We start from the raw sequence: 26,814 nt of genomic DNA, 5'->3' as shown, positions 1-26,814 counted from the left end.
ACATGAATGTGTTGACGGATGTGGAGGGGGACACGTTGGGGCTGGTCTTCTTTGGGCGGCACCGGGTATCCGAGGCGTGTAAGCATGTCTCGTCCGGTAGGTGTCAGCTTGAGACGGGTGATTTGGGAACAACGATGAGCTTCGTGCAATTCTTCCAAAGTATTGTGTACCCCTAGTTGGAGCAACTTGCGCATGGATGTTGAGGGGGGCAGGCCTAGGGCGAGTTTGTAGGCTTGGCGGATAAAAGTATTGAAAATTTAAAGCGCAATAAATTCAGACAAAAGATAAATGACACAAGGACAAGCGCTTAGCGCTTGTCCTTGTGTCATTCGTCTTTTGTCTGAATTTGTTGCGCTTTAAATTTTCACTATGGAGTACCAACTAGCTCGAACGCTCACGTTGAAAAGTATTGAGTTTTTCTTTTTCGACGGATTTGAGAGCCAGGTATGGTGTGCTGTAATTTAGACGACTGATCAGTATTGCTTGAGTTATTCTGAGAGTGTCCTTATCCTGAAGGCCGTAGCGGCGGTGGGCGATGCGTCGCACGAGGTGCGTGAGTTGTGTGAGGGTGCGTTTTAATGCAGGTAAAGTTTGAGAGCCGAGGCACGCATAGCAGCGAAAAAAGAATGTAACACGAAAATGTCGCGTCAGTACTCCTTTAACGTTCGGCCCAGCCAGAACGCAAGAGTAAACAGCTGTGCGATTAAAAAAAAAAACACGTGCGCAAGCTCACCGTTCTCCACCCATGCGTTTGACCCTTCAGAGTGGCATCCTATGGGAAAACAAGTTGAGTACGAACCTGTACGTTGATCTGGCCATAAGAGCCACGTAGACGTTCTGGAGGTGGGCGTATGTTGACAGGTAAAGCTTGGTAGCTCCTGGGACATGAACGAACTGCTGCCTCTGGCGTGAACTCCGGCTTGAGTCAGCACCATCCACCTCAGCCGAGCAGAGGGGTTTCTGCAGCAGCTTGGAGACAGTGGACGTAGTCGAGGTAGGTGATTATTGGCGCGAATGAAAACCAGAGACGCGTGCGGTTAGGCACTTCTAATGACCGCGTAACACAAGCGATATTTATGCCGTTGAATTCGTTGTGCCGCGCAAGACCTGCACGTCAGCTTAATTCGCATCAAGCAAAATCGAAACCTCTGACTTAATAAAGCTGTTGGCGGTGCAGGGAGATTCTTGTCGTCAAACCGCGTAGAAACGATATTATATAGATAGCAAAGCGGTCTGAGAACAGTTTAGAACAATAGCAGTAGCGTATCATGCAAAAATATACAGTTGGAGTTTTTAACGTTTGGGAATGCCAAACGTTAAGTCTAAACCTAGACCTAGTAAAGGTGATCGGCCAAGGCTGTTAGTCACAGCAGATGCCTTTAATGCATCGCTGACCAGGAAACGTTGTGGTCACCTTATAGGAGAGGTCAAAATGTTATCGTATACGCAGTTGACATGTTTCTCAGCCATTATGCATAGTAATGATTTGTGCCCAGAAACACCACACGCATCGCAAGTCAATGTTGCGGGTGCCGTTTGACAACGTGACACCTTAAAGCGAAATGTCAGGCTTAACTCCAGGCTGGCACATGCCCGCGTTACTCATCCCACTGGGCCGCCCGCAGTTACACCGGCATTCTAGCAACGGTGACCCCGTTGCTAAGGCTTTATCTTGTATCCGCGATATCCAGGGAGCTATGGTAGAAGTGTTTTCGCCCCAAAAACCGACTTCAATTTTCACTTGCACTCACTCACCAGAACCAAGTTTGGAAACAAGCTAATGTGGCTCCGCAGCGACTCCAGCCACAGGTGCATTCCCGACGGATGCGTGAAGTCCACGATCTCCAGCGTCTCATTTCCGGGCTTCTACGTCGCCGAAGAAATCCAACAGGCGGGTCATAAAAGGAGGAGGAAAGACTAAATGTGATCGAGCTCAAGCCATGGACATTTCTTTTTTCCGCGTGCAGTAGTTGGAGGGTTGGACACTTGCACACAATGCCCAGTGCAAAAACTCCTTACACACACAAAGATTATACAGTTAAACCTGGATGTAACGAACCACTTTGTAACGAACTCCTGGATTGGACGAAGTTTTTTTCATTTCCCCATTGCCATCCCCTTTGAAGCCCATGGGTTTGTGACCTCTATGTAACTTAGGAGTTGTGACGGTTAACATTGATGTAACGAATTCGCTACGCTGTTGAGTCAATGTTTTTTGGCACTTTTTCTGAAAGATTGGCTCGCTAAATGCACTAATCTAGCGAATTTCGCCGGCGCGGCAATCTTCCGTGCATTTCCACGTACGAGTGCACGGTGTCGATTTGGTGCTACGCCTTTCTGTCGGCGTGTATTCCCGCGTCTCCAGTGCTATACGTGGTATCGGTTCGTCGGGGATGAGTTCTGCTGCCAGAAAACTGAAAACTAAAAGTTTTGTCTTTTCAAGACAACTTCGCTATTTTAAATGCCGTCTCCGCCGGCGAGAAACAAGAACTTTTCCGCCTGGTACAGTGTCCTAGATAGCATCTTCAAGAATTTTGAGTTCGTGGAAACGCCCCCTTTCAACACAAGTTTTGTTGTTGAAACGCGTTAAGGCACCGACAAATACCAAAATGCAAAATTCATACCTAAGTTACGTTTGTGAATACGGTAGCAGCAGGCATAAATCACGCGGTTTTTCAGTGTAAAATAAATCCTTGAAGAGCGAATTCAGCGTTCCTGATGTCTAGCATTTCGGTTTCGTTTATGCTTCATTCACACGAGCTTTAACTGGAAACCTCCATGTAACGAAAACCTGGATGTAACGAAACAAATGCAAATTTTTTGTCAATTTCATTATATCCAGGTTTAACTGTAACATGTAGATCAGGCCAGCCTAGACGCAGCCGTATTTTCCACTCATGACGAGTGTGGTGCGGCAACACGTCGTCATGTTCCACAGAAGCGTTGCAAGTTCGCGCCATAATTTTAAAATGGCACACTTAGCTATGCAAATAAAGTGGTTAGAGTTGAGCAGTTGGAGATAAGCTGCAATCATTCTGTAACAAATAAAATACGGATGCACCCACTTTGCACTGGTACCGTTCCTTCCCGCTTGCCCGCATAACAACGGGCGGAAAAGCTGGGTCTCGAACAGGAAGAGTGGCCTGCAGGTAATAATTAAGAAATGTAAACATAGACAGGTACCCCGAAAAAAACGTAAAACAGACAGACAGAAAGACAGACAAACTGACAGACAGACGGACTAACTGATGGCTGCATCAAGACCGACACCTATATATTGACTGTTATCGTGGACATTGTGGCCGTGTTAGAACGGTGTTTAGATGAAGTCATCTTAGGGGCGGCCGAATTTGTCGTCTGCTTGACTCGGGTCCACTCCAACTGCAGTATTTTGGGGTTTAGGCCATGTCTGATTCTGGAACGCGTGGTGTATTACAAGTGTATTTATGTGAGATTGATTATTTATGTTCTTCATCCCCTGAGGAACGTCGGAAAGATCTCTGGGATTTTGTAACACGAAAGTGTTTTGTTCCGGGCTACACGAAGATTTCACATCCGTCGTATCCGTCACGGAAGTGACGCCAGTACAGCGAACCAGGGGGCCTGTAAGGTTGCACCTCTGCACACAGGGTCTTCTTGTGGGGAAGCAACCTTTAGATCTTAAAGGGACCCTGCAACACTCTTTGAGCAGTGCAAGTAAACCTGCGCGACGTTTAGATTACACTGCCAGGAATACTTGAGCCAAATATTACACGTGCACGTGAAGCGGTGAGCGCGCAAATCGCTGTGAAAGACGCAGAAAAACCAACCGCGCTCTCTTCAGTTCTCCTCATTATGCACCCCTGGCATGGCCTAAGCGACGTCACTGAGGCCATGGCTGTCCGATCGGCTGTCACTGGTCAACTTCGCAGCTAATTTCTCCCATTTCCGCTGCCGTCAGCGCTGTGTACGAGCCTCTTCTATGCCTGAACCTGTAGGCACAGTTTTGCCGTTTTTTTTTGTGTTTTGAGTGCGTGCATGTTTGAGTGATGAGCTCAATACTTCCCTTTCAACAGGAACACTCGACAAAAACGTTTGTTGCTTCAAAAACGCCCTACCCGCCCGAGCGCGCGCTTGCGAGCAGGTACCCATGCCTGCTTTTTTGTGGCACCGGGCCGGAAATAGGCCCCTCCACGTTGCGGAGAAAAGGATAAAACTTCCCGGCCTGTGATATATCGAAGGCCGCCGAAGAGAACGCCGCGAGGCGCCCCCCTCTCCGATAGAAAGCGCGCAGCTTTCGTCGCGTCGGCCGCGGTCGAGTTGAGAGGGAACGATTATGCCCGATTTCTCATCGCGCGTAGTTTCGGTGATAGTGAACGGATTTTCATACTTCTTGCGGGAGGATATTGCTGGGACAATAGACTTTACCCCAAAATACATTTCTAGTTCTCGATGGTAAGTGTTGCGGGGTCCGTTTAAGAGTACGTACGTTAAGCTTAGGTTTGTCTGTTTTAGGGTTTCATATTTTAACAAGAACGTGTTTCATGCCGGGATACACCAAGATTTCTGTGACGTCATATCCGTCCCGGAAATGACGCCAGTACACCTTTGCCGAAGCGGCCCGCCACCAGTACGTCGCTCACGAAGCACACCCACAAGGCAGCCGCCGACCCGCAAATCATGCTCAGCTGCAGATTTCGCTGCACATTTCGCTTTCGTGTTTTACCGATTCCTATACCAGACGAATCAACCACGGTTTTTTTCTTCTTTAATTAGTTTTCTCGCCGAACGCTAAGCGTTTCTCACCGAACGCTTTTTGTGAAAGTCTGCGTTTTTTTTTCCCGTGTCCGTCTCAGTGTTCTTAACAAGCGCAACTGACCCTCAAAAGAAGCTAAGCGTTACGCCGTAGCCGATAGCTAATCTTCGTCGTTATCCCCACAGCCCTAACGAACCCCGTACCCACACCCTGCCATGAGCAGTGGCAACCTACGATAACCAGCTCCTTCGCAGACACGACTTACCCTCGTGGAGAGAGCCCTCCTATACTCGAGGGAAATTTAAGAACGGCAACGAAAGTTGCCCCTGCTCCTCATCAGCGCAGCCGGCTGTTACTCCGCGAGCCGCAAAAAGTGCCTTATTTTGAACGTCGCACGCGTCGTTTCCGCGATTTATCGCACTTAATACTCTTACGAATTCCTCCAGCGACGACAAAAAAATTAAACTAGGTGTGAAAAAGAAGGCATTAGCGCGCGATCTCCTTTGAAAATGCGTGCGCTCGCGTTGGCATCCGGGTCTGTCGCTTCGGCGGAGTGGTACACTATATGAGCCGAAGATACCAGCGCAGACTAGCAGCCTTGGGGGGCAATGGTCTACATAGTGTCGCATCATTGCGGCGATGGGAGCCGTCTGTTACTCTGGCTAGTCAGTAAGCGGAAGCGGTTTGGCCGGTTGGGTAAAAATCAAAACCTTGCTGTCGTTTCGCCACTGCAACTGATCTGTCTGTCTTGATTTTACCCAACCGGACAAACCGCTTCCGCTCACTGACTAGACAGCGTCGCTATCAATAATTAACAGTGACTCTGGCTGTCAGTGAGTGGAAGCGGTTTGTCCGGTTGAGTGAAATGAACTATGACTGCTCCCATCGCCGCCATGTTGCGACACTAATTAGACCATTCCCCTTTTGGGTCTGGAAGTGTTGCCCAATTCCTTCTCTCACTTCCTCTGAGTAAACCTTCATTACCGCTACCACTTCTTCTCTAACTTTCATCCCTGCTTACCTCGACATAGCCGAAGCTCTCGGGGTTGATCCCTCCGTCGAGCCGTAGGAGCAGGGTCCGTGGAACGCCCATACGCACAAGTGTCGGCGAAGGCATCGCAGGGAAGCCGACGACACGAAGGTACTGTTTCACCACCGACTGGGGCGAGGGGCCCACGAACATGAAGAGGTCCAGCACGCCTCCGGAGGTGCGAAAGGTGGCCACGCTCTTCTCGCTCCACGTCAGGTCTGGCTCATGCGCCAATGGGCGGAGACGTGTAAGATTGAAGCGGTCGCTTGTAGGGGTCATGAAGAAAAAAATTAGCAGTGGCTTAGCTCGGCTCTGCCAGGATATACGTAGCGTGAGCTAAGGTTCAGCTAGTTATTCTTAGCTTTCCTGGTTGTCTAGAATTAGCTTGATTATCATGCTTACTGCTGCTTTAGTGACACACACACACGGTATACGCATTGTGTGGCACGTGTATATTTATCAAGCGGCTCCGGCGCCGCAGCGTCACGAATCGCCCCAGAGCTAAGCTTGTTAGTTCCGCAGGTGCACGCCGGTGTTGCTGAGACGCACGAGCCACCGGTTCCACACCCGGCCTCCCCTCGTTTGATCATCAAGTAGACCGGGCCGCCACGTCCGGAACGGAGGTCGACGAAGACATTCGGCGCGTGGGGTGTGTGAGAGATGCCGGGCAGCGAGAACGTTCTGTGCGCCCTGTGACGTCAGTGCTCCTCGCGCATGCGCAGCATGGCTCTCCGGGAGCCACGCGAAACTGCTCAACCTCGGCCAGTGTAGCTCACGCTACAAAAACATGTTTAATTCATTGATCGGACTTTTTTGTACCAATAACGTTGATATAAATCCTATTGGAAATTTGAAACACCTAATCATATTCCTATGAGACTAATTCATGACCCAATGGCTTAAAAATCATCGTGTACCGCTACGAAAGTTTTGCAAATTCTAGGAGTGCTCCTAAAGGCCTGGTTGGCATATTTTAGAAATATGTTACTTGTTTATTGAGATAAAAAATAAACAAGAAACACAATTTGCTTTATTCCGTTTTTACTAGATGGCACTAGCTGTCAAGCAAGCGATAGATTTATGTCTTTATTTCAGTACAGAAGTCATATATACCTAAAACAAGCAAACTAGGCCGTTGTAAGCATTAATATGTATTTGTAAATCTTTTCGTAATGGTGCACGGTGGTTTTTAAGTCTGTTGGTCATGAAATGGTAAGTCTTACAGGAATGTTAAAGGGACACTGAAGTGAATTTGACAAGCTCCTGTTTTTGCTTTCACTGCGTAGACTGGCTCAAATTAACACACTTTTCATTGTTTTGCGGTTGATAAGTCGGTAATTTTTTATAAAGTGTGATAGAAGAAAAACTACCCTGTGCGGTCTGCGGCGGCCGCACCAACTCAAGGCTGTGACGACGGGAGGTGATGCACCGTGATTGGACGATGTCCAAGACTAGCATTCAAACAAGTTTTGATTTCGGTTCTGTAAAACAACGTGCTTGACATCCGACGGCATCATTGGATGGGCATTCTCAATATCTCAGTAATCGTTGCCGGCAGTAAAATGCCTAAGATAAGCCTCCCAGGACGGCTTGGAATAGTAGCAATCATTAGCCGAGGCCTACGCAGTGGATGAACGCCCCCCGCGTCCCCGCAGACGCTCAAATGCCATGCGCTTTTCCCCCATATTTGGAGCTTGCCTCACTCATGCCTGTATCGTAAAAAGCGTGTCCTCACCAGGCCAAGGGTCTGTTGATTCTGGCCTGTGCCTACGGCCCGCAAGCAGGCGGTGCTTATGGCAACGGCACGCCAACGAGAACTCGCTAGCGCGTCAGTGTCAGCCTGTGCGTGTTCCGTGAACTAGTTCGTGGAGCAGTGAACGTTACGGGTAAAAAATGGTGAACTTGTATAGAAAACATCGGTCGAAAACGAAAAAAAAGAATGTACCCTCGCGGATTCCAACTTCTGACTTGCAAGATGACAAACCTATCGCTCCAGACCACTCGGCCATGGGCCTGCGCTCCGGCCTTGGAAATATAAGGTATATAATGTATAACCAGTTCACACTTGTTTAGTTTTAGCATTTCAAGCAGCTTAGGTGACTATTTGTCGTATAGCGCTCATGCAGTAAGCGTCCCCCAAATTTCCATAATATCTCATGTCCAGCAATTGCATTTCTCAGACAGAAAAGCGTTCGCAGAAATGTGATCGTGCTGCTGACCGATGTGCTTGTTCACCCAGCGCAAAGAAAGGGCTTCTTTCTCCCTAGTTTTACGCTGTACGATAAAAGTTTCAGTTGATTTTATTTTCTTAGTACCTACATCGACTTCGCTGACTCTTATCATGCCTTCAAGTGGCCTTAGATTTTCTACTAGCGTAGCAGTCATCGAAGCGTCGCATGTGCGCTTGTGCAGCGCTTGTGTGGAGCAAACTGGACTTGGAGCTTTATACAGTGTACAAACTAACAAAGTAAATAAGCGCACATTCTTCCATCCACAAACTGGTCATAGCTTAGTGTTCAACGAGCGAAAAAATTGACATGACTCGTAGGCGGCCGGCGGACTAAACGATGGGTCGACTGACTCTGTCGGAATTAGGTGCCTAGAAATATTTCGAAAAGTCGGCGAGCCGTGCAGTAGCGCAGTCAAGCCAAGTTATCTTCTCCTGACATCACACGAAAACGCCACTGAAAATGGGCGAAGATGCAGAGAGGAGGACAGAATTTTCCAATCGATTTTTCTACTAAATAAATTCGTGTAAACGCACTCAGAGTGGTCAAAACATGGCCTATGGACTCCGGCCTACAATTTGCGCTAGTAATCCCGCAATGTTTACAAATCACTTCAGTGTCCCTTTAACAGTCTCCGTAATGTAAACAGATGAAGCAGTGGAAACTCCCCAGCCATTTTCGTCCGATGTCTTGATGACGTCCCGAAACATTTTTTTTTTGTAGCGTGAGCTACACTGGTCGAGGTTGAGCAATTTCACGTGGCTCTTGGAGAGCTGTGCTGCGCATGCGCGAGGAGCAGTGACGTCTCACGGCGCACAGCTGGCGCGCCGGAGCCACCGCCGCCGCGACTGGATTGGACTGGATTGGATCAAATTGGAATAGATTTGATTGGAATAAATTGGATTGGATTGGATTGGATTCGATTCGAAACCGTTTAAGCAGCAGTAAGCATGATGATCAGCTAATACTAGACAACCTGCAAACCTAAGAATAACCAGCTGAACCTTAGCTCACGCTACTTATATGCTGGCATCGCCGAGCTAAGCCACTGCTAATTTGTTTGTACGATTGGCGGCCGGCGACGTAAGCCACCTCCAAGAAACATGACTGTGTGATTGTATTGGGGCCTTCAGTTTCGTTTGGACGTATCGCTTCAATGCTAACGTGCAGTTAACGCCGTTTTCAGTGCCGCCTTCTATTGCGTCACACTTGTCCATAATACGTCACCGTAGCGCGAGATTTGAAAGTTTTTCGGCACTTTTGGCGTTGCTTTCGGGTAAAAAAATTAGCAGGGACTTAGCTCGGCTACGCCAGGATATACTTAGCGTGAGCTAAGGTTCAGCTGGTTAATCTTAGTTTTCCTGATTGTCTAGGATTAGCTGCTGCTCGGATTAGCTGCTGCCAAAACTATTTTCAATCCAATCTAATCAAATCAAATTGAATCAAATCAAATCCAATCCATTCGCAGCGGTGGCGGCTCCGGCGCTCCAGCTGTGCTCCGTGTGACGTTACTGCTCCTCGCGCATGTGCAACACGGCTCTCCAGAAGCCACGCAACACTGCTCAACATCGGCCAGCGTAGCTCACGCTACAAAAACGTATTTCGTTGCTGTAACGGAGTTGAGTGAGTTACCAAAGGCTAGATGTTTTTCGCAGTGAAAGACGTTATAATTTGCCTTCATGACCCCCTTACAAAAAAAAAAAAAAAAAAAAGAACTGCGCCGAATGTGCGGACAAATCCACAATCTGGATACGGGGATCGGAGTAAGAGATGCCTCAGAGATACTTTGAGCCACCCGTTCTACTGAAATATAGTCATCTCTCGTTATGACGTAGCAGGGACAAAAAATCGATTTCATAATAAGCGGTACATCATTAACACAGGGTATTACCGGCTCACCTGCACTGCTGTAGGAGAATGGAAACTTCGAATTAATCGACAATTTGAATACAGCCACTTGTTTAACGTGAGTGGTCTGTACGTAGGAACTGTCAAGCATTGCTGTGGTGCACTGCAGTGCTACTTGTCACCTACGTTCCGGCTGGCCTGATCTACAAGTTTTATTTTTTGTGAGTGTAAGGAGTTTTTGCACAAGCGCTTGTCAATGAACAACTCATGCAAATACGATTGTGCGCTTATGAGATTGGCGAGACCACTACCCCCAGGAAGTAATTGAATCCATGCATCGCATATATAAACAGCTTACGAAACTGAAGGAGACTATCGCACTCTCGTATCAGTATTGGTAAAACATCAAACCCGTGTTCTGGTAGTTGCGGGCGTGTGTTCCAAAACAAGCGAGCCTTTATCCGTGTGCCTGTCGTATGAGCCGCTATGTATGTATGTATGTATGTATGTATGTTGCGCTGCTGAGCACGAGGTCGCGGGTTCGATTCCCGGCCGCGGCGGCCGCTTTTCTGATGGAGGCGAAAAGCAAAAACGCCCGTGTGTCCGAGATTTCGGCGCACGTTAAAGATCCCCAGGTGGTCAAAATTAATCCGGAGCCCTCCACTACGGCGCGCCTCATCGCCTGCGTTGCGTCGGCGCGTTAAACCCTACAATCAATCAATGTATGTATGTATGTATGTATGTATGTATGTATGTATGTATGTATGTATGTATGTATGTATGTATGTATGTATGTATGTATGTATGTATGTATGTATGTATGTATGTATGTATGTATGTATGTATGTATGTATGTATGTATGTATGTATGTATGCATGCATGCATGCATACATACATACATACATTGGCGGCTGTGTGCGTGTGTTATGTACGCATGTCTCTCTGTAGGTATATATCTATGTACTTATGCGTGCCACCATCTATCTACGTATGCATGCACGTATGCTTGTATGTTTAACATATACAGTGCATACATAAATATAAATATGATGGAGAGATAGAAGGGCATTACGATCGAGTTCGAGTATACAGTGAGACAAAGGCCAACCAACGTAAGTGCAATTATTTGCCACCGGAGCGATTCACTGGTTACCCATGCCTTGAAAATACCAGGAGGATCATATGCCTTTAGGAAACTGGATCGCAAGCTGGGGTCAACCTAAAGTGACGTCATCATTGACGTCATGACCGAAACAACCGGTACGTCTAATATGTGCAAGTCTCTTCCGCAGAACTGTGCAGTGCAGCGAAGCACCATGGCTGCGGACCTAATGGGCCAACTTACCGAAAACACATTTAGAACCTGGACAAAGAGACAAGCAAAGGCTGAATGCTCATCAGATTTTGCAGAGAAGGATAAGATAGCCACACTTGCCCCCTCGTTCGGGTGCTTTTCTTTGTTAATATTTCAACCCATGGTGGCTGAAACGTCTGACTAGCAAGCCGGGGCAGTGCTTCAGGCGTATCAGCTTTGATTGTTCAAGACTGTACATGCCTAGGTGACTATAAATTTTGCTTGGGCAAAATAGTGGCTAAAGCTTCGGAATGAAAACGCATCGGCAGGTGCCATACTTATTGAAATAATAAATAACGCTGTCATTCTGGTCTCACTCATATATTGCATGTCGCCAAGTGGGTTGCGTCTAAAATTGAGCAGTAATTGCCTACATTGCTAATCCCATTTCAGAACAGGTTGCACTACATTATAAGGTATGTGAATTGTTTGTGTTACCGCATATGTTTCCTCAAGAACCAAATTATTTACGCTAAACTGACGCTAAACCCCTTGACGCCCTTGTTCGGGCCTTAGCTCATGTCCGCCCGACAATAGATTCCACAGCTGCAATTCTCACCGATGTCATCGCTGTTGAGGAGAAACAGTCCCAGTGTGGCTTTTCCGACTCCTGTGTAGATTACCACGAACGCATGGACGCCGGAGTTGAACTCTTGATTTGCCTGGATGTGAAACAAAGGCATACTACTCGGAAAGGACGCTATAAGAGGAAAGGGCTCTTCACAATAACTTAGAGTACATTCTAATAGAGCAACGATATATGTACAGTCGTCTCCAGTTAATACGAAGTCCACGGGAACCGCAAAAAAACTTCCAATTAACCGAATTTCCGATTAAACAAAGAGCACAAGAATAGCATCGTTATTAGTACGCGACACGTCTTTCTTCTTGATTTTGTTCAGAATATCGACTGCCGTCGCCTATTCGAGCGTATACGACAACGGTTGCCCTGATAGTTGAGACATCGATAAAATCGAAGCCTGAAGCGCCCACTGCGCGAAGTGCTCACACTGTTCTGAGCGCAACAAAGAAGGTTGAGGACCTGAAAAGAGAGATAGGGGTACACTGGCGCGAATCAAACGCACACCGGGGTTGCCCCCACAGTGCCCCACGACGGCATGCGCACCGACACGGAGCGCTGCACGAGGACAAATTGTTTGTTGTCACTGGGCGGTTCTACCGTTGCGCCACTTCTTGGGCTATGCTAGCAACTCATTAAAACGTTGACCAGTTCCAGTCACGGCCGGACTCGACTCTCTTTCTCCCGCGCTCCCCTAAGGGGAGCGCGGCCCTGTTCCAGTACAGCAGCTCAATATGACGTAGCGCCGCTACGAACCGATATTTATTGAAAGCCACCACACAACCTTATATCCCTCACACATGCGCGAATAACGTACTCAAACTAAACGTCCGCCTGCAAGCCGCTTCTCCCCTCCTGAAAACCAAACCAACGCGAGTGCCTGCAGTCACGGCCTCTCCCTAAGCTGCGGCAAAAATATGTGGGCCCCTCATGGTCTAGGCGCTCAATTGAGTAATACCTCATCCGAACAAATCGAATGCTGCTGGCCATACAGCTTTCTTTGCCGTAACTGTAATTCCTACATGGCACATAATCTTCGCATGCTCATATGCAATGTATGACCTTTATTAGCTCCTGTTCTGAGCCCGTCCCATCGCTGTCTGATGAATGCGCAAGTAACTCATCCTTGTCAGCAACAGCATACAGCCGTTTCCGCATTCACACCAGAGCGTCGACGCGCTGTCGCTGCAGCAGACGGCGGAAAAATTCATTACCTCGGCGTCGTTCGCGATGCATCTTGGGATTGCATCCCGGCGCTCCCTCGACTTTTTCGGTGCGCGATGGTGTGCCCCGATTTAGCGCACCGGTGCGGTTTGTCGAGGATGAAGAGGCGCACTGGTGCGCCCCTCTGCGCACCGGCGCGGTTTATCGCAGCTGCTTCAACGACTGTGCGCTGCATCAGCTGCCTTATTGCACGGAGCACTGTGGTGCTTCGGCGCTTAAAATTTTTAATTTTTTCGAGAAAAGGCGGTTACATCAATGCTCTTTATTCGAAATAACTTCCAGTTAACTGATATAATATGTTTAGCTTCGCATTACCGAGCAATTTCTTTCCATGAATATTAAGTTACATTGCCGGTACCAGGCAATACAATCAACCGCGAATTCGAATTAACCAACTTCAGATTATCGAAACCCTACTGTATATGTCTTGTTATTGGCCTTCTGTAGGAAAGAACGTCACAAAAATGAGCTGGCACTGCCGCGTCGGTAGGCATACAGCCGCCAAAACAGCGAAGAACGCGCAGAACAAAATCGAAACCCGAGCCATGTCGACAACGCAGCATATCAAACTGGCCGCAGTTTTACCACAGAAACGGCACTGAGCACACGTTGCAGCTCCTGACAGCTCCGATGCTCGTGAATCAAAAGATATAGGATTGCCGGGGGTGAATGCCCGCAGTTTTTGACCCGGTGCTGCATTGACAGCATTCGCGACCGATAGAGTTTCATACTGCAGGCTGACAGCATAGACATTTGTACCAATATATTGCCCCGAACAATGCCCTCTGCGTTGTTTATTTTGATGTTTTGTTGCCAACGTCAGGCCTTATCTAAAACTTAGCAGTGGGGCGCACGTTTCCGACTCTTTCTTTCGTACGCCGCGCAGGCTATCTGATTTGATAGGAAGAGTGTTCTCGCTTTTGTTTACTACAACAGAATGTTCGTCTTTGATCGCCGACATACTTGTTAATTGATTCGATGTTTCTCCAAGTATTCACGCCGAAGGATAAATGCTCGCAAGGCAAGCACCATGGCATTCCATTCACCGACGCCAGTCTGCGCGCGTCACTTCGTTGACGGCTTCCACGTCGCGTGTGTTTTCTTTGACTTTTAAGCGGAACACAAGTTCGCTCTAATAAACTTTGTTTCTTGAACAGACCTGTGTCGTCTTTGGCTACGTGCCAATATGTTCTTTCGTGATACCCAGAGTTCTTTAATATACACCACTTGCGAAACTCCGCTTCAGAATCCGTGCGGTGCGGGCCCCCTCGCTTCATTAATGTTGGCAAGCAAGTGTACGGGCGCGGCGCCTACGGGTCAAAGACTAGACTTTGCTAAACATTTGCTTAATAACAGAACGGAATGAATATGAAGCTTCATTTTAAAATCAGGAAACATAAGTTAGGTAATATTCACTTATGTGTCCAGGGTTTTCTTTTATTTTTGTGACTCACGGCAGCAGCCACCGGCATTTAAAGGGACACTGAAGTGATATGTAAACATTGCGGGATTACTAGCGCAAATTGTAGTCCGGAGTCCCCAGGCCATGTTTCGACCACTCTAGGCGCGTTTACGCGATTTTATTTAGTAGAAAAACTAATTCGAAAATGCTGTCCTCCTCTCTTTACGCTCGCCCATTTTCTGTGGCGTTTTCGTGTGACGTCAGGAGGGGATGAGCTGGCAATTGGCTGCGCCACGGCTGCGCTACTGCACGGCTCCCCGGCCGACAGAGTCAGTCGGCCCAGCGTTTCGTCCGCCGGCCGCCGGCGGGTCGTCGCAATCAAGGAGGTTAAAAAAAAATTGCTTGGTCGCAATTCGTTCGCTTAGTTGAAACGAAGCCAGGACACGTTTGTGAATGGAAGAATGTGCCTTTCTTTACTTGGTTTGTTTGTACACTGTATCTAGCTCCAAGTCAAGGTCGCTTCACACAAGCGCTGCACGAGCGCACATGCGACGCTTCGCTGACTGGTACGCCAGTAGGAAAATATAAGGCCTCTTGAAGGCGGGAGAAGAGTCAGCGAAGTCAATATAGGTACTAAGGAAATAAAATCAACTGATATTTTTACCGTACAGCGCAAAACTAGGGCGCGGGAAGCACTTTTTTGCGCTGGGCGAACAAGCACAGCGGTCAGCAGCACGACTACGCATCTGCGAACGCTTTTCCGTCTACGAAATGCAATTGCTAGACGTGTGCTACTGTGGAAACTCGGGCGACGCTTACTGCACGATCGCAGTACAACAAATAGTCACCTAAGCTGCTTGAAATGCCAAAACTAAATAAAAGTGTAAACCGGTTGTACAATATATACCCTATATTAGCAAGGCCTTCGCGTCCCGCTCCGTGGCTCAGTGGTCTGGGGCGCTGGGTATGTCACCGCAAATGTTTTACAAGTCACGAGTTCAAATCCCCGCGGGTACGTGCTTTTTTTTTTTGTAAGTTAACTTTTTTGTTTTCCGCCGATGTTTTCTATATTGAGTTCACCTTTTTTTGGGCCGCAACGTTCATGGCTACACGAACTAGTTCACAAAACGCGCGCAGGCTGGCACTGGCGCGCTAGCGAGTTCTCGTTGGCGTGCTGTTGCCATAAGCACCGACTGCTTGCAGGTCGTGGGCACAGGCCAGAATGAACAGACCCTTGGCCTGGTGCGGACACGCTTTTTACGATACAGGCATGAGGGAGGCAAGCTCCAAATATGGGGGAAAAGCGCATGACATTTGGGCGTCTGCTGGTACGCGGAGGGCGTTCATGCACTGCGTAGGTCTCGGCTAGTGAATGCTACGACTACAAGCCGTCCTGGGAGGCTTATCTTGTGCATTTTACAGCCGACAACATGGCAGAAGCGCGGTACGATGATTACTGAGATATTGAGAATGCCCATCCAACAACGCCATTGGTTATGTTTTACAGAACCGAAACCGAAACCGAAACTTGTTTGGTTGCTCACCTTGGGCATCGTCCAATCACGGCGCCCCTCCTCTCAACGTCACAGCCTTAGTTGGTGCGGCCGCCGCAAAACGCGCATGGTAGTTTTTCTTCTTTCGCGCTTTGTAAAATAATTACCGATTTGTCAACCGGATAAACGATGAAAAGTGTGCTAATTTGAGCCAGTCTACGCAGTGCAAGCAAAAACGGGAGCTTGACAAATTCACTTCAGTGTCCCTTTAAGTACTTCTTCACCTTTCTACCGATAGATGGCAGGCTAGTCAACTTGCCCCTAAGGCCCGGGGACCTTACTTGCCCAATGCTTGCCCCTGCTTGCCCCCAGCACAGGTGGGGGGGGGGGGGGGGATTCGCGGGCTGACGTTTGATACATGGAGCCTAAGGGGCGTTTCTCAACTGGTCTACATTGAGTAATCGGGAATCGCTAGTTCCTAAATCACCCCTTTTCTGACATACGTCGCTAATGACGCGAGCGCCACCTTCTCTCTGTGACATGTACTCTGACTTAGGCGTATGTAAAAAAATTCTGTGAGACACACACACACATCTATACGCATACAAGATACGGTTGTGCGGCAGCAGGATTCGACCATTAGCCTCCTATCTGTCGCTTGTTCTACCTATCTGCCCACCTCAGAAAATAGCCACACAAATGCACAACTGCACGACCTGTACCGAATCGTCGCTGTTGAAGGGTCGGTAGAAGGCGTGCCGGGACGACTGGTGGGCCTTGACAAACGTGGCGCCGTTTGGACCGCGCAATCCGTACAACATCCTCGCAGAGGGCACCCGCACTGCCAGCTGCTTGACGTCGTCCGCGTAGAAGAGAGACTCCAGGTGGACAACGAATCTGCGCCCGGAAAACAGGAAGTTCCGGCAGGAATTTTTATGCTGGTGAGTCATCGAAGACATTTCACGAGAAAGAAAGAAAAAAAGGCCCCGGTTTTACACGTATAAGCCTAGTTTTCGCGAGAAAAAACGAAAGCCATGCACACGGTGTTTTGTGAAAGTTTTTCCTTGCTTGACGTTTCGCAGTTTGCAGACTAGCTATGTCTACTGGATTAGTTATTCATGATTTCGCTTGCTGTTATTGGTATGCGCAAACAACCCGAATGGCGTGCCATTCATGAGGAGGCTGAGGGGGTTGAGGAAACAGGTGCAGGCGAAGCAGCCGTTGAGCACTCGCCTAATCAGGAGGTTCACTTGCGCTGGAGAGCGCGCACAGACGGCGCGGCCAGCGATGAGCGATCAAGCGCAGATAAAGCAGCCATTTAACATTCGCCTAGTCACGTGGTACCAGAGCCGCGAGGATCCGAGGGCGCGAACCGATAGGAAAGAGTCAGCTTGCGCGCCATCGGCTGAAAGTCACCTGTGACGGAATAAATTACCTCGAAAGATGTAGCGTAAAGGTGCTCCCCCTCTAAAATGCGAAAATTCTCGAATGCTGAGTACCATTTTCAAAGGCTGTGAGTATTCTGCAGTGTGCGGACTACAGTAGCTACCACGCCTGAAAAAGTGACCATCTTTTTCACCCCTGAGGCAGTATTTTCGTGGTTGTCCGTTTTGAAAACGTCCGTTTTGCTTCCGTTTTATTGTGACGTACCTCCACTTATAGGCAGGCTTCGGGTTGACTTTTGCGCAACTGTTGTTGTAAACACATTTTAAACGAGTAAAACTATTTTAAACTATCTTTTATGAGTTTGTTGGTCCGCCAGCGAACCAAAGACAAGGCGAGGAAAAATCGTCTGCTCCGAGAAGCCGCGGCTCATAGCGCCGTCGTGCTTGCATGACGTCACATCCGGGTGCTCGCTTTTAGCCAGTCAGGGCTTGCTCAAAACGGACACTTTTAAAACGGGCGCAGAACGGGCAAAACACGAGAATACCGCACCTGGTTTGGACTTTTCCGGCTTGACCTGATAACTGTCAACAGGAATTTGAACTACCAACTGTGCACAGACGAGATTTTTAAGCGAAGTTTTATGTAGCTAGACGAGAGAAAAATCCGGTGGTATGTCCCGTGTGCGTAGGAAACTCCTCCGGAATAATTCCACGCGCTTCCGCGAAAAGGAAAACACTTTGGGGAGTATTTAGAAGTACGGGGGGATCCATCGACTGGATTCATAGAAGACGCAGCTGTACTCTCGTATCTACCGGCACAGGTAAGCGGGAACGGTGCATCGGAGGGAGCGAAATGCACGCGTAAACACCGGCCACCCGTTACAGCTTCGCTGTTTAATCATTTGTATAGGATGCATGGGCGCACTTTAGGTGCGGAGCACTTTAGGGGCCCTGCTTGACGTCGTATAGCTCGTTCGGTGTCACTGTATCCAGCTACCGAAGTCACTACCAGAGTCCATTGAAAGACTCTGCCACTACTTATAAAACACTGCGTTAAAATGACGAACACGAAGACGAAGGACGGCGGAACACGAGATGCACACATACGACAGCTCAACTATCAAATGGCCTTTATTGCTCCTCGTGTCACGCGCCAACAAGGCCCACAATGCAGCACATGCTGTGGGAGTGCTCGGGGCTCGCGGCGGAGAGAAGAACCCATCTTCCGCCGTACATCAAGACCCTCCAAGGGTGGGCATCCCCTCCTCTGGGCCGGGCTCACCCAAGAGAGACTGTTATGTCCCTGTGGACTTTCGCTTGTACCACGGGGATACACAAGAGAATGAAGATGCTATCACGTTCTTTACCGCCTTCCCCGTCCCTGACTAGACCTTGAGTCCCCCCTTCCGAATAAAGAATTATTATAATTTTCCGACCCTATCGGAAAACATTGGAAACGTAAATATAGAAAGAAAAACACCCAGACCTCAAAAACACTAAAAATCTAAACACTAAAAAAAAAGCGCTCAACACTAAAACGTTCAAAACACTCCAATGTTTTTCGATAGGTCGGAAAATAAAGGCCAGTTGATAGTTGCGCTTTCGTAGGTGTGCATCTCGTGTTCCGCCGTCCTTCGTCGTCGTCTTCGCCAATGTCAGTTTAGCGCAGTGTTTTATAAATAGCAATACCCGCCGCAGTAGCTCAGTGGCTAAGGCGTTGCGCTGCTGAGCACGACGTCACGGGTTCGATTCCTGGCCGCTGAAGCCGATTTCCTGACGGAGGCAAAGAGCAAAAACGCCCGTTTGTACGAGATTCCGGCGTACGTTAAAGATGCCCAGGTGCTCAAAATTAATCTGGAGCCCTCCACTACGGCGTGCCTCATCACCTTCGTTGCGTCGACGGGTTCAACCCTACAATCAATCAATTTATAAGTAGTAATGTATCAACTAGCCGAGAAGCAAGCTCTCATTCACCCAAGTCGCGCGGCATCACGCAAACAACCATCGGCTTCGAAAAGACCGTTTTCCCTGGACGAGGTCGAATCTGGGTCCGTCGCGTTACGAGCCTATGTCAATCCTATTGCGCTAAGCAGGCACACATGATCATTGCGGTGCACCGCTACCACGGACGCTGCAATTGCTAGGCCGCAAATAAGTACACAATAGCATAAAATACGAAAAACATCACGAATTAACGCATTCGTTAATCCAAATTTATGAAGACTCAATCCAGTGTTTCCTTATAGGCTTTCAGGGACTGCGGCGTCCTCTCTTGACTAATTTCGCTATCAACGCCAGGCTGACACTGAAACTAGTCAAGAGAGGGAACCACAGCCCCTTTGGTGAATCACTGCTCCACACTTCACAGCTTTGGCGTTGAGTTGAACTGCTTTAATTTCTCTCAGTAAGCCAGGTCGCTTACACCTTCGAAGATCGAAGTGGCCTAATTTTTTATTGCTAAAAAGTAAAGAAAGCCTTCGATAATTGTCATCCAGTTGTACAGCGTTCATCTTTTGACCAAAACACGCCGCGCTAATTCGTAATTTCTTAATGGGTGGGAGGGCAGGCCGCCGTAACGTTCCGATGCGCAGTTACTCAAGTAGTATCGAAAAAATGGCCGCGTATCTGCTCTTTTCGTTGCAAATGTCGCCGAAAGACGATAGTCGACTGGGGCCCCTGCGAAGTAAAGGCCTCCCTTCTCTCTTCGCTCACCTCTCATGCGGTTCCTCTCCCGTCTCGTTCCTCCTGAGATAACACGCTAGAGGTTTGCTCAAGTCAGTTTAAATTTACCGTGTTCCACTGCTCCAGGCCGGGTACCTCGATGCCAGCGCTGCCGCATGGCGGAGACGCGCGTGAATTGAGGCACCCTACTACAACATTTATAGAACCATGATGCCCTACTGCACGAGCGTTCCAAGCGGAACGGGGACTCCATCCAGTGGAACCTTTCGTTGCTATTGCCGTTTCATTTCTTCAATCCCGCCAGGAAATAGCGCTGGCAGCAGCAGGCGACGGTTTTCTGGTGTTGATGTAGTAATTTATTTGCTATCGCAAAAACCACACATCCATAATTTTTAATAAGAGAACACTGCAAATAGCACTCATGTATTGATTTTCTGCCTTACAATTGCGTAATGTCTTGTCCTTGTTCAACAATGTTGATAAGCATGAACACTGATACCGGACTTAAGACGCTTAGACTTGGCTGTATTGCCCAGATTTTATTTGACTTGGCCGGGTGGCGGAATCGAGTTACCGACGCACGGACGGATGGACGGACAGACAGACAGACAGACAGACAGACAGACAGACAGACAGACAGACAGACAGACAGACAGACAGACCAAAATTTCTGCGTTTTAGTAGCCCAAGAAAGACTACCGTCTTTAAAAATGAGGCATTCCGGCGTTGAACGCCTGCAGGAGAATGGTGCGGGAGTGGGCTCGTGACGCGCATCAAGACTTGAACATAGGAGGGGGTCGCTCTGTCAGTGTCGCCTGGTTCGGAGCATCCGCTATGCAGCTGTTTTATTATTCCGAGAAAAATAACCACCCCACGCTCCCTACAAGTACAACGTCTGTCTACAGGACTGCAATTTTCAGTGTGACGCTCACGTTATGTGTTCAGTTCCCTTGGGCACTATGAACATGGCTCCGGATTTGTCCAACCCCATCCTGTAGCCGACGTCCTCGGTACTCTCGGCGGCGGCGATTTTCGGCACAGGTGGCTCGAACTCGGTCTTGCTCGGGTCATAAATCTGAAGGATAAATAAGGCGGCGGACAAGCATAGCTCACATTAGACAGTTTTAGTTCCACGTGAGTACAGTAGCCTACGCGCATGTTGTTTGAAACCCTTAAGCGCTAGACACATGTACGATTGGTACACGCGATTCGCATGCGACTGATCGTTACGACTGTCACCACGACTAGTCGTACGCGTGAATTTGAGACACATGGCCCGATGCGTGTGTGCGATGCGTCGTCGGCGCCGCTCCGCCCACTGTTTTTGCTCCATGGTCAACTAAGACGATCGCTGAGCTGAATTTGTAGATTCCGCGCGTTTGTACGCAAGAAATGGATAAAGCAGGCAATCGTGAAGCGTTTTCTGCATCGGAAACAGTCCGCGCACACGCCGGCCGCGCTTGCCAGCTCGGCACACTCAGCGGCTCGAACCGGCGCAGACCACGGTAGCAAGACCATGGTAGCAACCGCTTCTCGCTGCTCTTCCGAATCAATCTGATTGCTAAAACGAAGTTCCACATGCGAGAAAGTAGGTGTTAGTGTGGTGAAAAATTGTGCTAGGGATTGTTCTCAGGGCTTATTTTAAAAGCGGCGATCAGATATCTGCCGCGATGCAAGCCTATGCTGACCGGCCGTGGATGTCGCGGCGCGCGGTGCGCCGAGCGGCCGAGAGATGGCGATACCTGCGCGGAAGCATCGAAACAGGCTACGCAGATGTCTCGGTCACCGATCGCTCCAACGGCAGTTGTAGCTCAAATAAAGTTTCACATGCGAGAAAGGGGATGATAGTGTGGTGCAAAGTTGTGTTACGGATTGTCATTCGCAGTTGCACAGGTAGCGGCGATCAAATATTCGCCAGGACGCTAAGCTTAAAGTTCTCAACACCCGAGCCGACCAGAGAACGCAAGCCGGTTGCGGGCTCAGCGGGCTCTCATTGGCTGTGGCCTCAACGACGATGGCAACGATGGCACGACTGCATCTGGCTTGCCAGTCGCACGTCGTGAGCCTCCTCCGACCAGCGATCGACGCCAAAACGGGTCCTAACGATCAATCGTAACTACCAGTCGCATGCGAATCGCGTGCACTAGTCGTACATGTGTCCAGCGCTTTATAGTTACACATATTCGCCACGCGTCGGCTGCGCGGATGCACGCGTTCTCAGCCTCTAGCCGTGCGTTACTACTAGCGCCATCTAGCAACAGACACAGAGACTGTTGTAGCCACTCTTGATCTCGCGGGACCGTTGCTATGGTGGCGACAAACGCTACTTCGTCAGGCTTAACAGCTGAAAAATCGCCCTTGTGTCTGACAAATAAAAGCTATTTGTCCCTTGAAACTTTCTGTGAGGGTAAGAATGAGCAGATTGAAGGCGAAATCAACAGCGTAGAACCCGATATCGAATCGAGGGATTAGCGACGAAGCTGTTATCGCTGCGAAGCGGGCAGGCGGGGCGCCGCCATTTTGGTCAACTCACGTATGGTAGCAACGTGAAGAGCGCAAAGTAAAAACCCGAACCTGACGCATGCCTGTGCGAAACCGTTTGCGTTCTGCGCATGCGCGCTGGTCACCCGTGAAAGCTATACGTACATAAGGCTTCTACGTACGTGAAACAAATTGTCTATGTGTGATCACTTGGTGGTTGGTCGCCGTTCAATGGGGACTCTATAGACTTCCAAAATGTCTTGATTCCCCTCCATTAATTCCTCTCCATCTATCCCCTCTTCACAACCGAATTTTGGTATCTATGCTTATGCCCTTAGCGCTTAGTCGAGGCCTGTTTCCCGTTCCCCGCACCTTTTGACACGCCTTTGTGAATTGTATAGGGCGAATTCTTCTAGCTATTTTTTTCTAATTTAGTCAAACTTTATTGCGGGTGGATTTTGATTTGAACCCGGGACTTCGGAAACGCGAGTCTGGCGTGTTTCCCCAAGACCACGACACCTCTTTTTTTCTTTATTGCATAACTTAACAGAGGACACTTCACAAGATCATCCTTTCAGTGTGACAACACACAGTTCCAGTACCGAACAGTTGTCATTTAGATCCCAACGCACTTTCATTCCAACCGATTGAACAAACTCCACAACTATTCATCACTCGCACTCGTGGTGAAAACTTCGCGGACCGAGCACTCGTTTTCGACAAAGTAGCTGTGAACACAGTGAACAGATCAAGCATTTACATCGTTATACCGAACCGCCACTCTGCTCCGCCCCATCGCGTGTAGTCTAAACAGAAAATAATGTGGTTGATTTCTGTCATAGGAATCGGTAAAAAACTAAAGTGAAATGTGCAGCGAAATCTGCAGCTCAGCATGATTTGCAGTCAGGCAGCTGTATTTTGGGTGTGCTTGGCAAGCAACTTCCTGCTCCCGGGTCGCTTCTGCAAAGGTGTACTGGCGTCATTTCCACGACGGATATGACGTCAGTGAAGTCTTGGTGTATCCCGGCATAAAACACTTTCGTGTTAAAACATAAAACCCGAAAACGAACCCTAAGTACAACGTGCTCTTTAATACTAGAGGTTGCTTCCTCGCAAGCAGACACTGTGTGCAGGGGTGCACCCTTTACAGGCCGCGTGCTCCGTTGTGCTGGCGTCACTTCCGTGACAGCCATGGCGTCAGCGAAATCTTTGTTTATCCGGGAATAAAACACTTTCGTGTTAAAGTGAAGTCGTACCGGATAACTTCGAGAGTTACACCGAGTTACCGGATCCCTCGGGAAGTTAAAATGAGGTCTTTTTGTAATCGTCCGTTTGAGGACATCCCAGAAAAATCTCGGCGAGCTCTTCCGGCTAGAGGCGAACCTGGTAACTGCGCTGTGGCCTTCGACTTAACGTGCGTTGGAAACATGTAAGGAGCTTATTTTTTTCGAAATGAGTCAAATCCTGAAACCGGAACTGTGTATTAGAACTGTATTTACAAGAAGAAACTCGGCAACTTCCCCTAGAAAAGTGGTTGTAGCGACAAAATAGGTCAGATAACGCCCGGTGGACGTGTTCGCGGATCGTACTTCGTATGGAAAACGAGCCAGATCCCTTTGTTGGACGGATCAAAATGAGCCGAGTTCATTTCGCTAATGGGAGTGTGCTTTTGGCGTGACGTCATATGACCAACATGGCAGCCACCCTGTGAGTTCCCGGTGGTAGTCGTAGATGTCAGGCGGGAATCATTATTTATTAAGATATTAGTAAATGATTACCCCAACAAATTATTAGTGAAAATTATTCTTTCTAGCTGTAATTACTGGTTACTGGTGCCGCATAAATTCTCCTAGGTGATGAGAAATAAATATCAACGCTTTAACAGCGTTTCATCTAGGTACGGTAACAAAGTTTCGCTTTTTGCTCAAATTCTGTTGAGGGGGATTGGACTCACCTCGAAAGAACCTGTGGTTCATTCTTCTGTCATAGGAATCGGTGAAACACGAAAGTGAAATGTGCAGCGAAATCTGCAGCTGAGCATGATTTGCGGGTCGGCGGCTGTCTCGAGGGTGTGTATGGCGTGCGACGTCCTGCTGACGCGCCGCTTCGGCAAACGTGTACTGGCGTCATTTCAGTGACGGATATGACGTGAATGACTTCGTGTTTCCCGGCAATAAACACGTTTGTGTTAAAATATAAAACCCCAAAACGCACAACCCGAAGTATAACGCACTCTTTAGTACTAAAGGTTGCTTCCCCGCAAGAAGACCTTGTGTGCAGGGGTGCACACTTTACAGGCCCCTTGCTTCGTTTACTGACGCCATTTCTGTGACGGATATGACATAAGTGAAATCTTCTTGAATCCCAGAATAAAACACTTTCGTGTTTAAAAAAAACTCCTCCTGTACTGAATCCTACATAATAATTCGGAATACGCTAATTTAAAGGAATGGCAATTAGTCGAGTGGCAATGTACGTCCCTGATTATTGTCCCCTTGGCTTGGCGACGCGAACACGTCTGTGGCGAGTAAGAGTAGCCAAGAGGAAGAAAGACGCAAAACGTAAAAGATGGTGACAATAATAACAGGAAACGCTCGGTGAACAGACAGACACTCATGGTTTCGCAATCCCCAACGCACACGAAGTGTTTAGGTGGCCGTAACTTTTTAATCTATGCCCCTTGCTTTTTGCCGAGGCATGTTTCTGCTCCAGTTTCTCATTACCTGATGTGCCAGTCGCTTGGGAGAGCTGTTTTCACCCATGATGCATTGTCCGAGTGGGTCCGCCCATAGGACAAAACTGCCTAATTTTAGTTCAGAAGAGAACTTGTACCCCATTGTTAGCGTTACTTATAAGTGTTTACCGCCGCACCGTCATAAGTGGCGATGTACGAAGAGGAAGTCATCCACTGATGACCACTGTCAATAAATCATCACGACTGCATTATACGCAGTTAGGTTCAGCTAACTTCTTTTCTCAGTTAAGCCAGATTGAATTTTGTTTTCCTCACTCTTTATGTCGAATTACAGACACTCCCTGCGTTTTCTATAATACAGAAACTGTCTACGTTTTTTACGGAGGCTTTGTGTAGAATTACGGACACTCCTGACGTTTTCTAAAATAGGAAAACAGCTTACGTTTTCTTACGTAGGAATGGTCTGTAAATATACAGAATTTTAAAAGTGTGCGTATGTTCAAGTGTCTTGTAAAAGCGTCGGGTCTCTCGTAAAATTACTTTGCTGACACATTCGCAGTGCTTCTGTGCGGTCCAGTGTCACTCCTGGTTTCTTTAATGTTTGCGAGTGCGAAGGTGCACAGCAAGGGAGGACAGGGACTCACTCGGAGTCGGGCAGTGCCGTGGGAGAACCGAATGACGTCCGCATTCAGCCGGCTCGATTCGCCCTGGAGCCCAACGCCAAGTTGAACAAGGTCCAGTAGAAGCCGTGTACCATGCTCCGTCCAAGTTCGGTTGGCAACCACGTAGCGGACGTTGGACAGTGGCATCACGCAGGGGGTGGACACTGCGTATAGAAAGCGTCGGGACACATGCTGGCGTAGATATACGCACGCCAGTTATACGCACGGAGACATGCACGCCAAGGCTATGTAAAAAAGCTTGGTTCCTGCAGTAAAAAAAAACATGCGCCATTTTATTGTGTTGGAGGTTGACTACCAGCGATGTTTTGGTAACCTGGAATTTTCAGCAAAGGTACTCGGAGCGAGGATACATTTTTTTCGCGCTACTGGGGTTGCAGTCGCGAAACGACCCCGGCCTTTACCGCGGCACGCGGGCCGTATTTCTGTCAAAAGTCACGGCGACGACAACTCCAATGGTGTGGCGCTGCTGTCACGTGGTTGGCCGGCAGAGTTCTGCCTGACGTGCGCCCCCCAACCGCTGCCGCCTATAAGCACGCGTGCGCGCAACCAAACAAACGCACACACATGAACGGCACGCGACACAAAACGTTTTGCCATTCAATGAACGTGGAGCCCCCGGGTGGAGACCGAGCGTGGAAGACTACTGCCACGTGGGCGGAGCCGGAGGATACTTCCCGCGCACGTGATCCGACCGCGGATGAACCGTGGGTAGCGTCTTTGTGGAGCCTTAACTGTTTGCGCAAAACAAAAATGCACTTTACCGTAGCCAAAAACAGCTTGGACAGCTGTAAAATCTCTGCTTGGTTTATGGTGAGTGCTAACATTTTTATTGGCGCTGCAGGCTCGCCTGTCACGTACCAGGTTGTCTCCAACTCGTACTTGGGTGCATCATAGGGCTGGATTTAGGATTTATCCCTGGGAAAGCGAAAGTAGCGCGGTGGGATTAAACAGGACAACGATGAGGCGTTCGCGTGGTAGGCGTGCTGGATGTCG

The 26,814-nt window shown here is 48.6% G+C and overlaps 1 protein-coding gene across 1 annotated transcript; it reads right to left on the bottom strand.

Annotated features, from left to right (window-relative positions):
- Positions 1-1,737: 1,737 nt before the first annotated feature.
- LOC144139724 (lysosomal alpha-glucosidase-like) lies at positions 1,738-25,947 on the bottom strand. Its single transcript, XM_077672006.1, has 7 exons — positions 25,783-25,947; positions 20,895-21,037; positions 16,618-16,792; positions 11,756-11,858; positions 5,757-5,983; positions 3,066-3,143; positions 1,738-1,866 (listed from the first exon to the last, which is right to left on the bottom strand). The coding sequence occupies exons 1-7, from the start codon at positions 25,945-25,947 to the stop codon at positions 1,738-1,740; spliced, it is 1,020 nt and encodes a 339-aa protein (XP_077528132.1).
- Positions 25,948-26,814: the final 867 nt, after the last annotated feature.

This window comes from Haemaphysalis longicornis, unplaced genomic scaffold, assembly GCF_048455015.1.
Source record: "Haemaphysalis longicornis isolate Haplotype H1 unplaced genomic scaffold, Haemaphysalis longicornis Haplotype H1 scaffold_5, whole genome shotgun sequence".
Taxonomy (NCBI): Eukaryota; Metazoa; Arthropoda; class Arachnida; order Ixodida; family Ixodidae; genus Haemaphysalis; species Haemaphysalis longicornis.
This window is presented reverse-complemented; position numbering and strand designations above follow the sequence as displayed.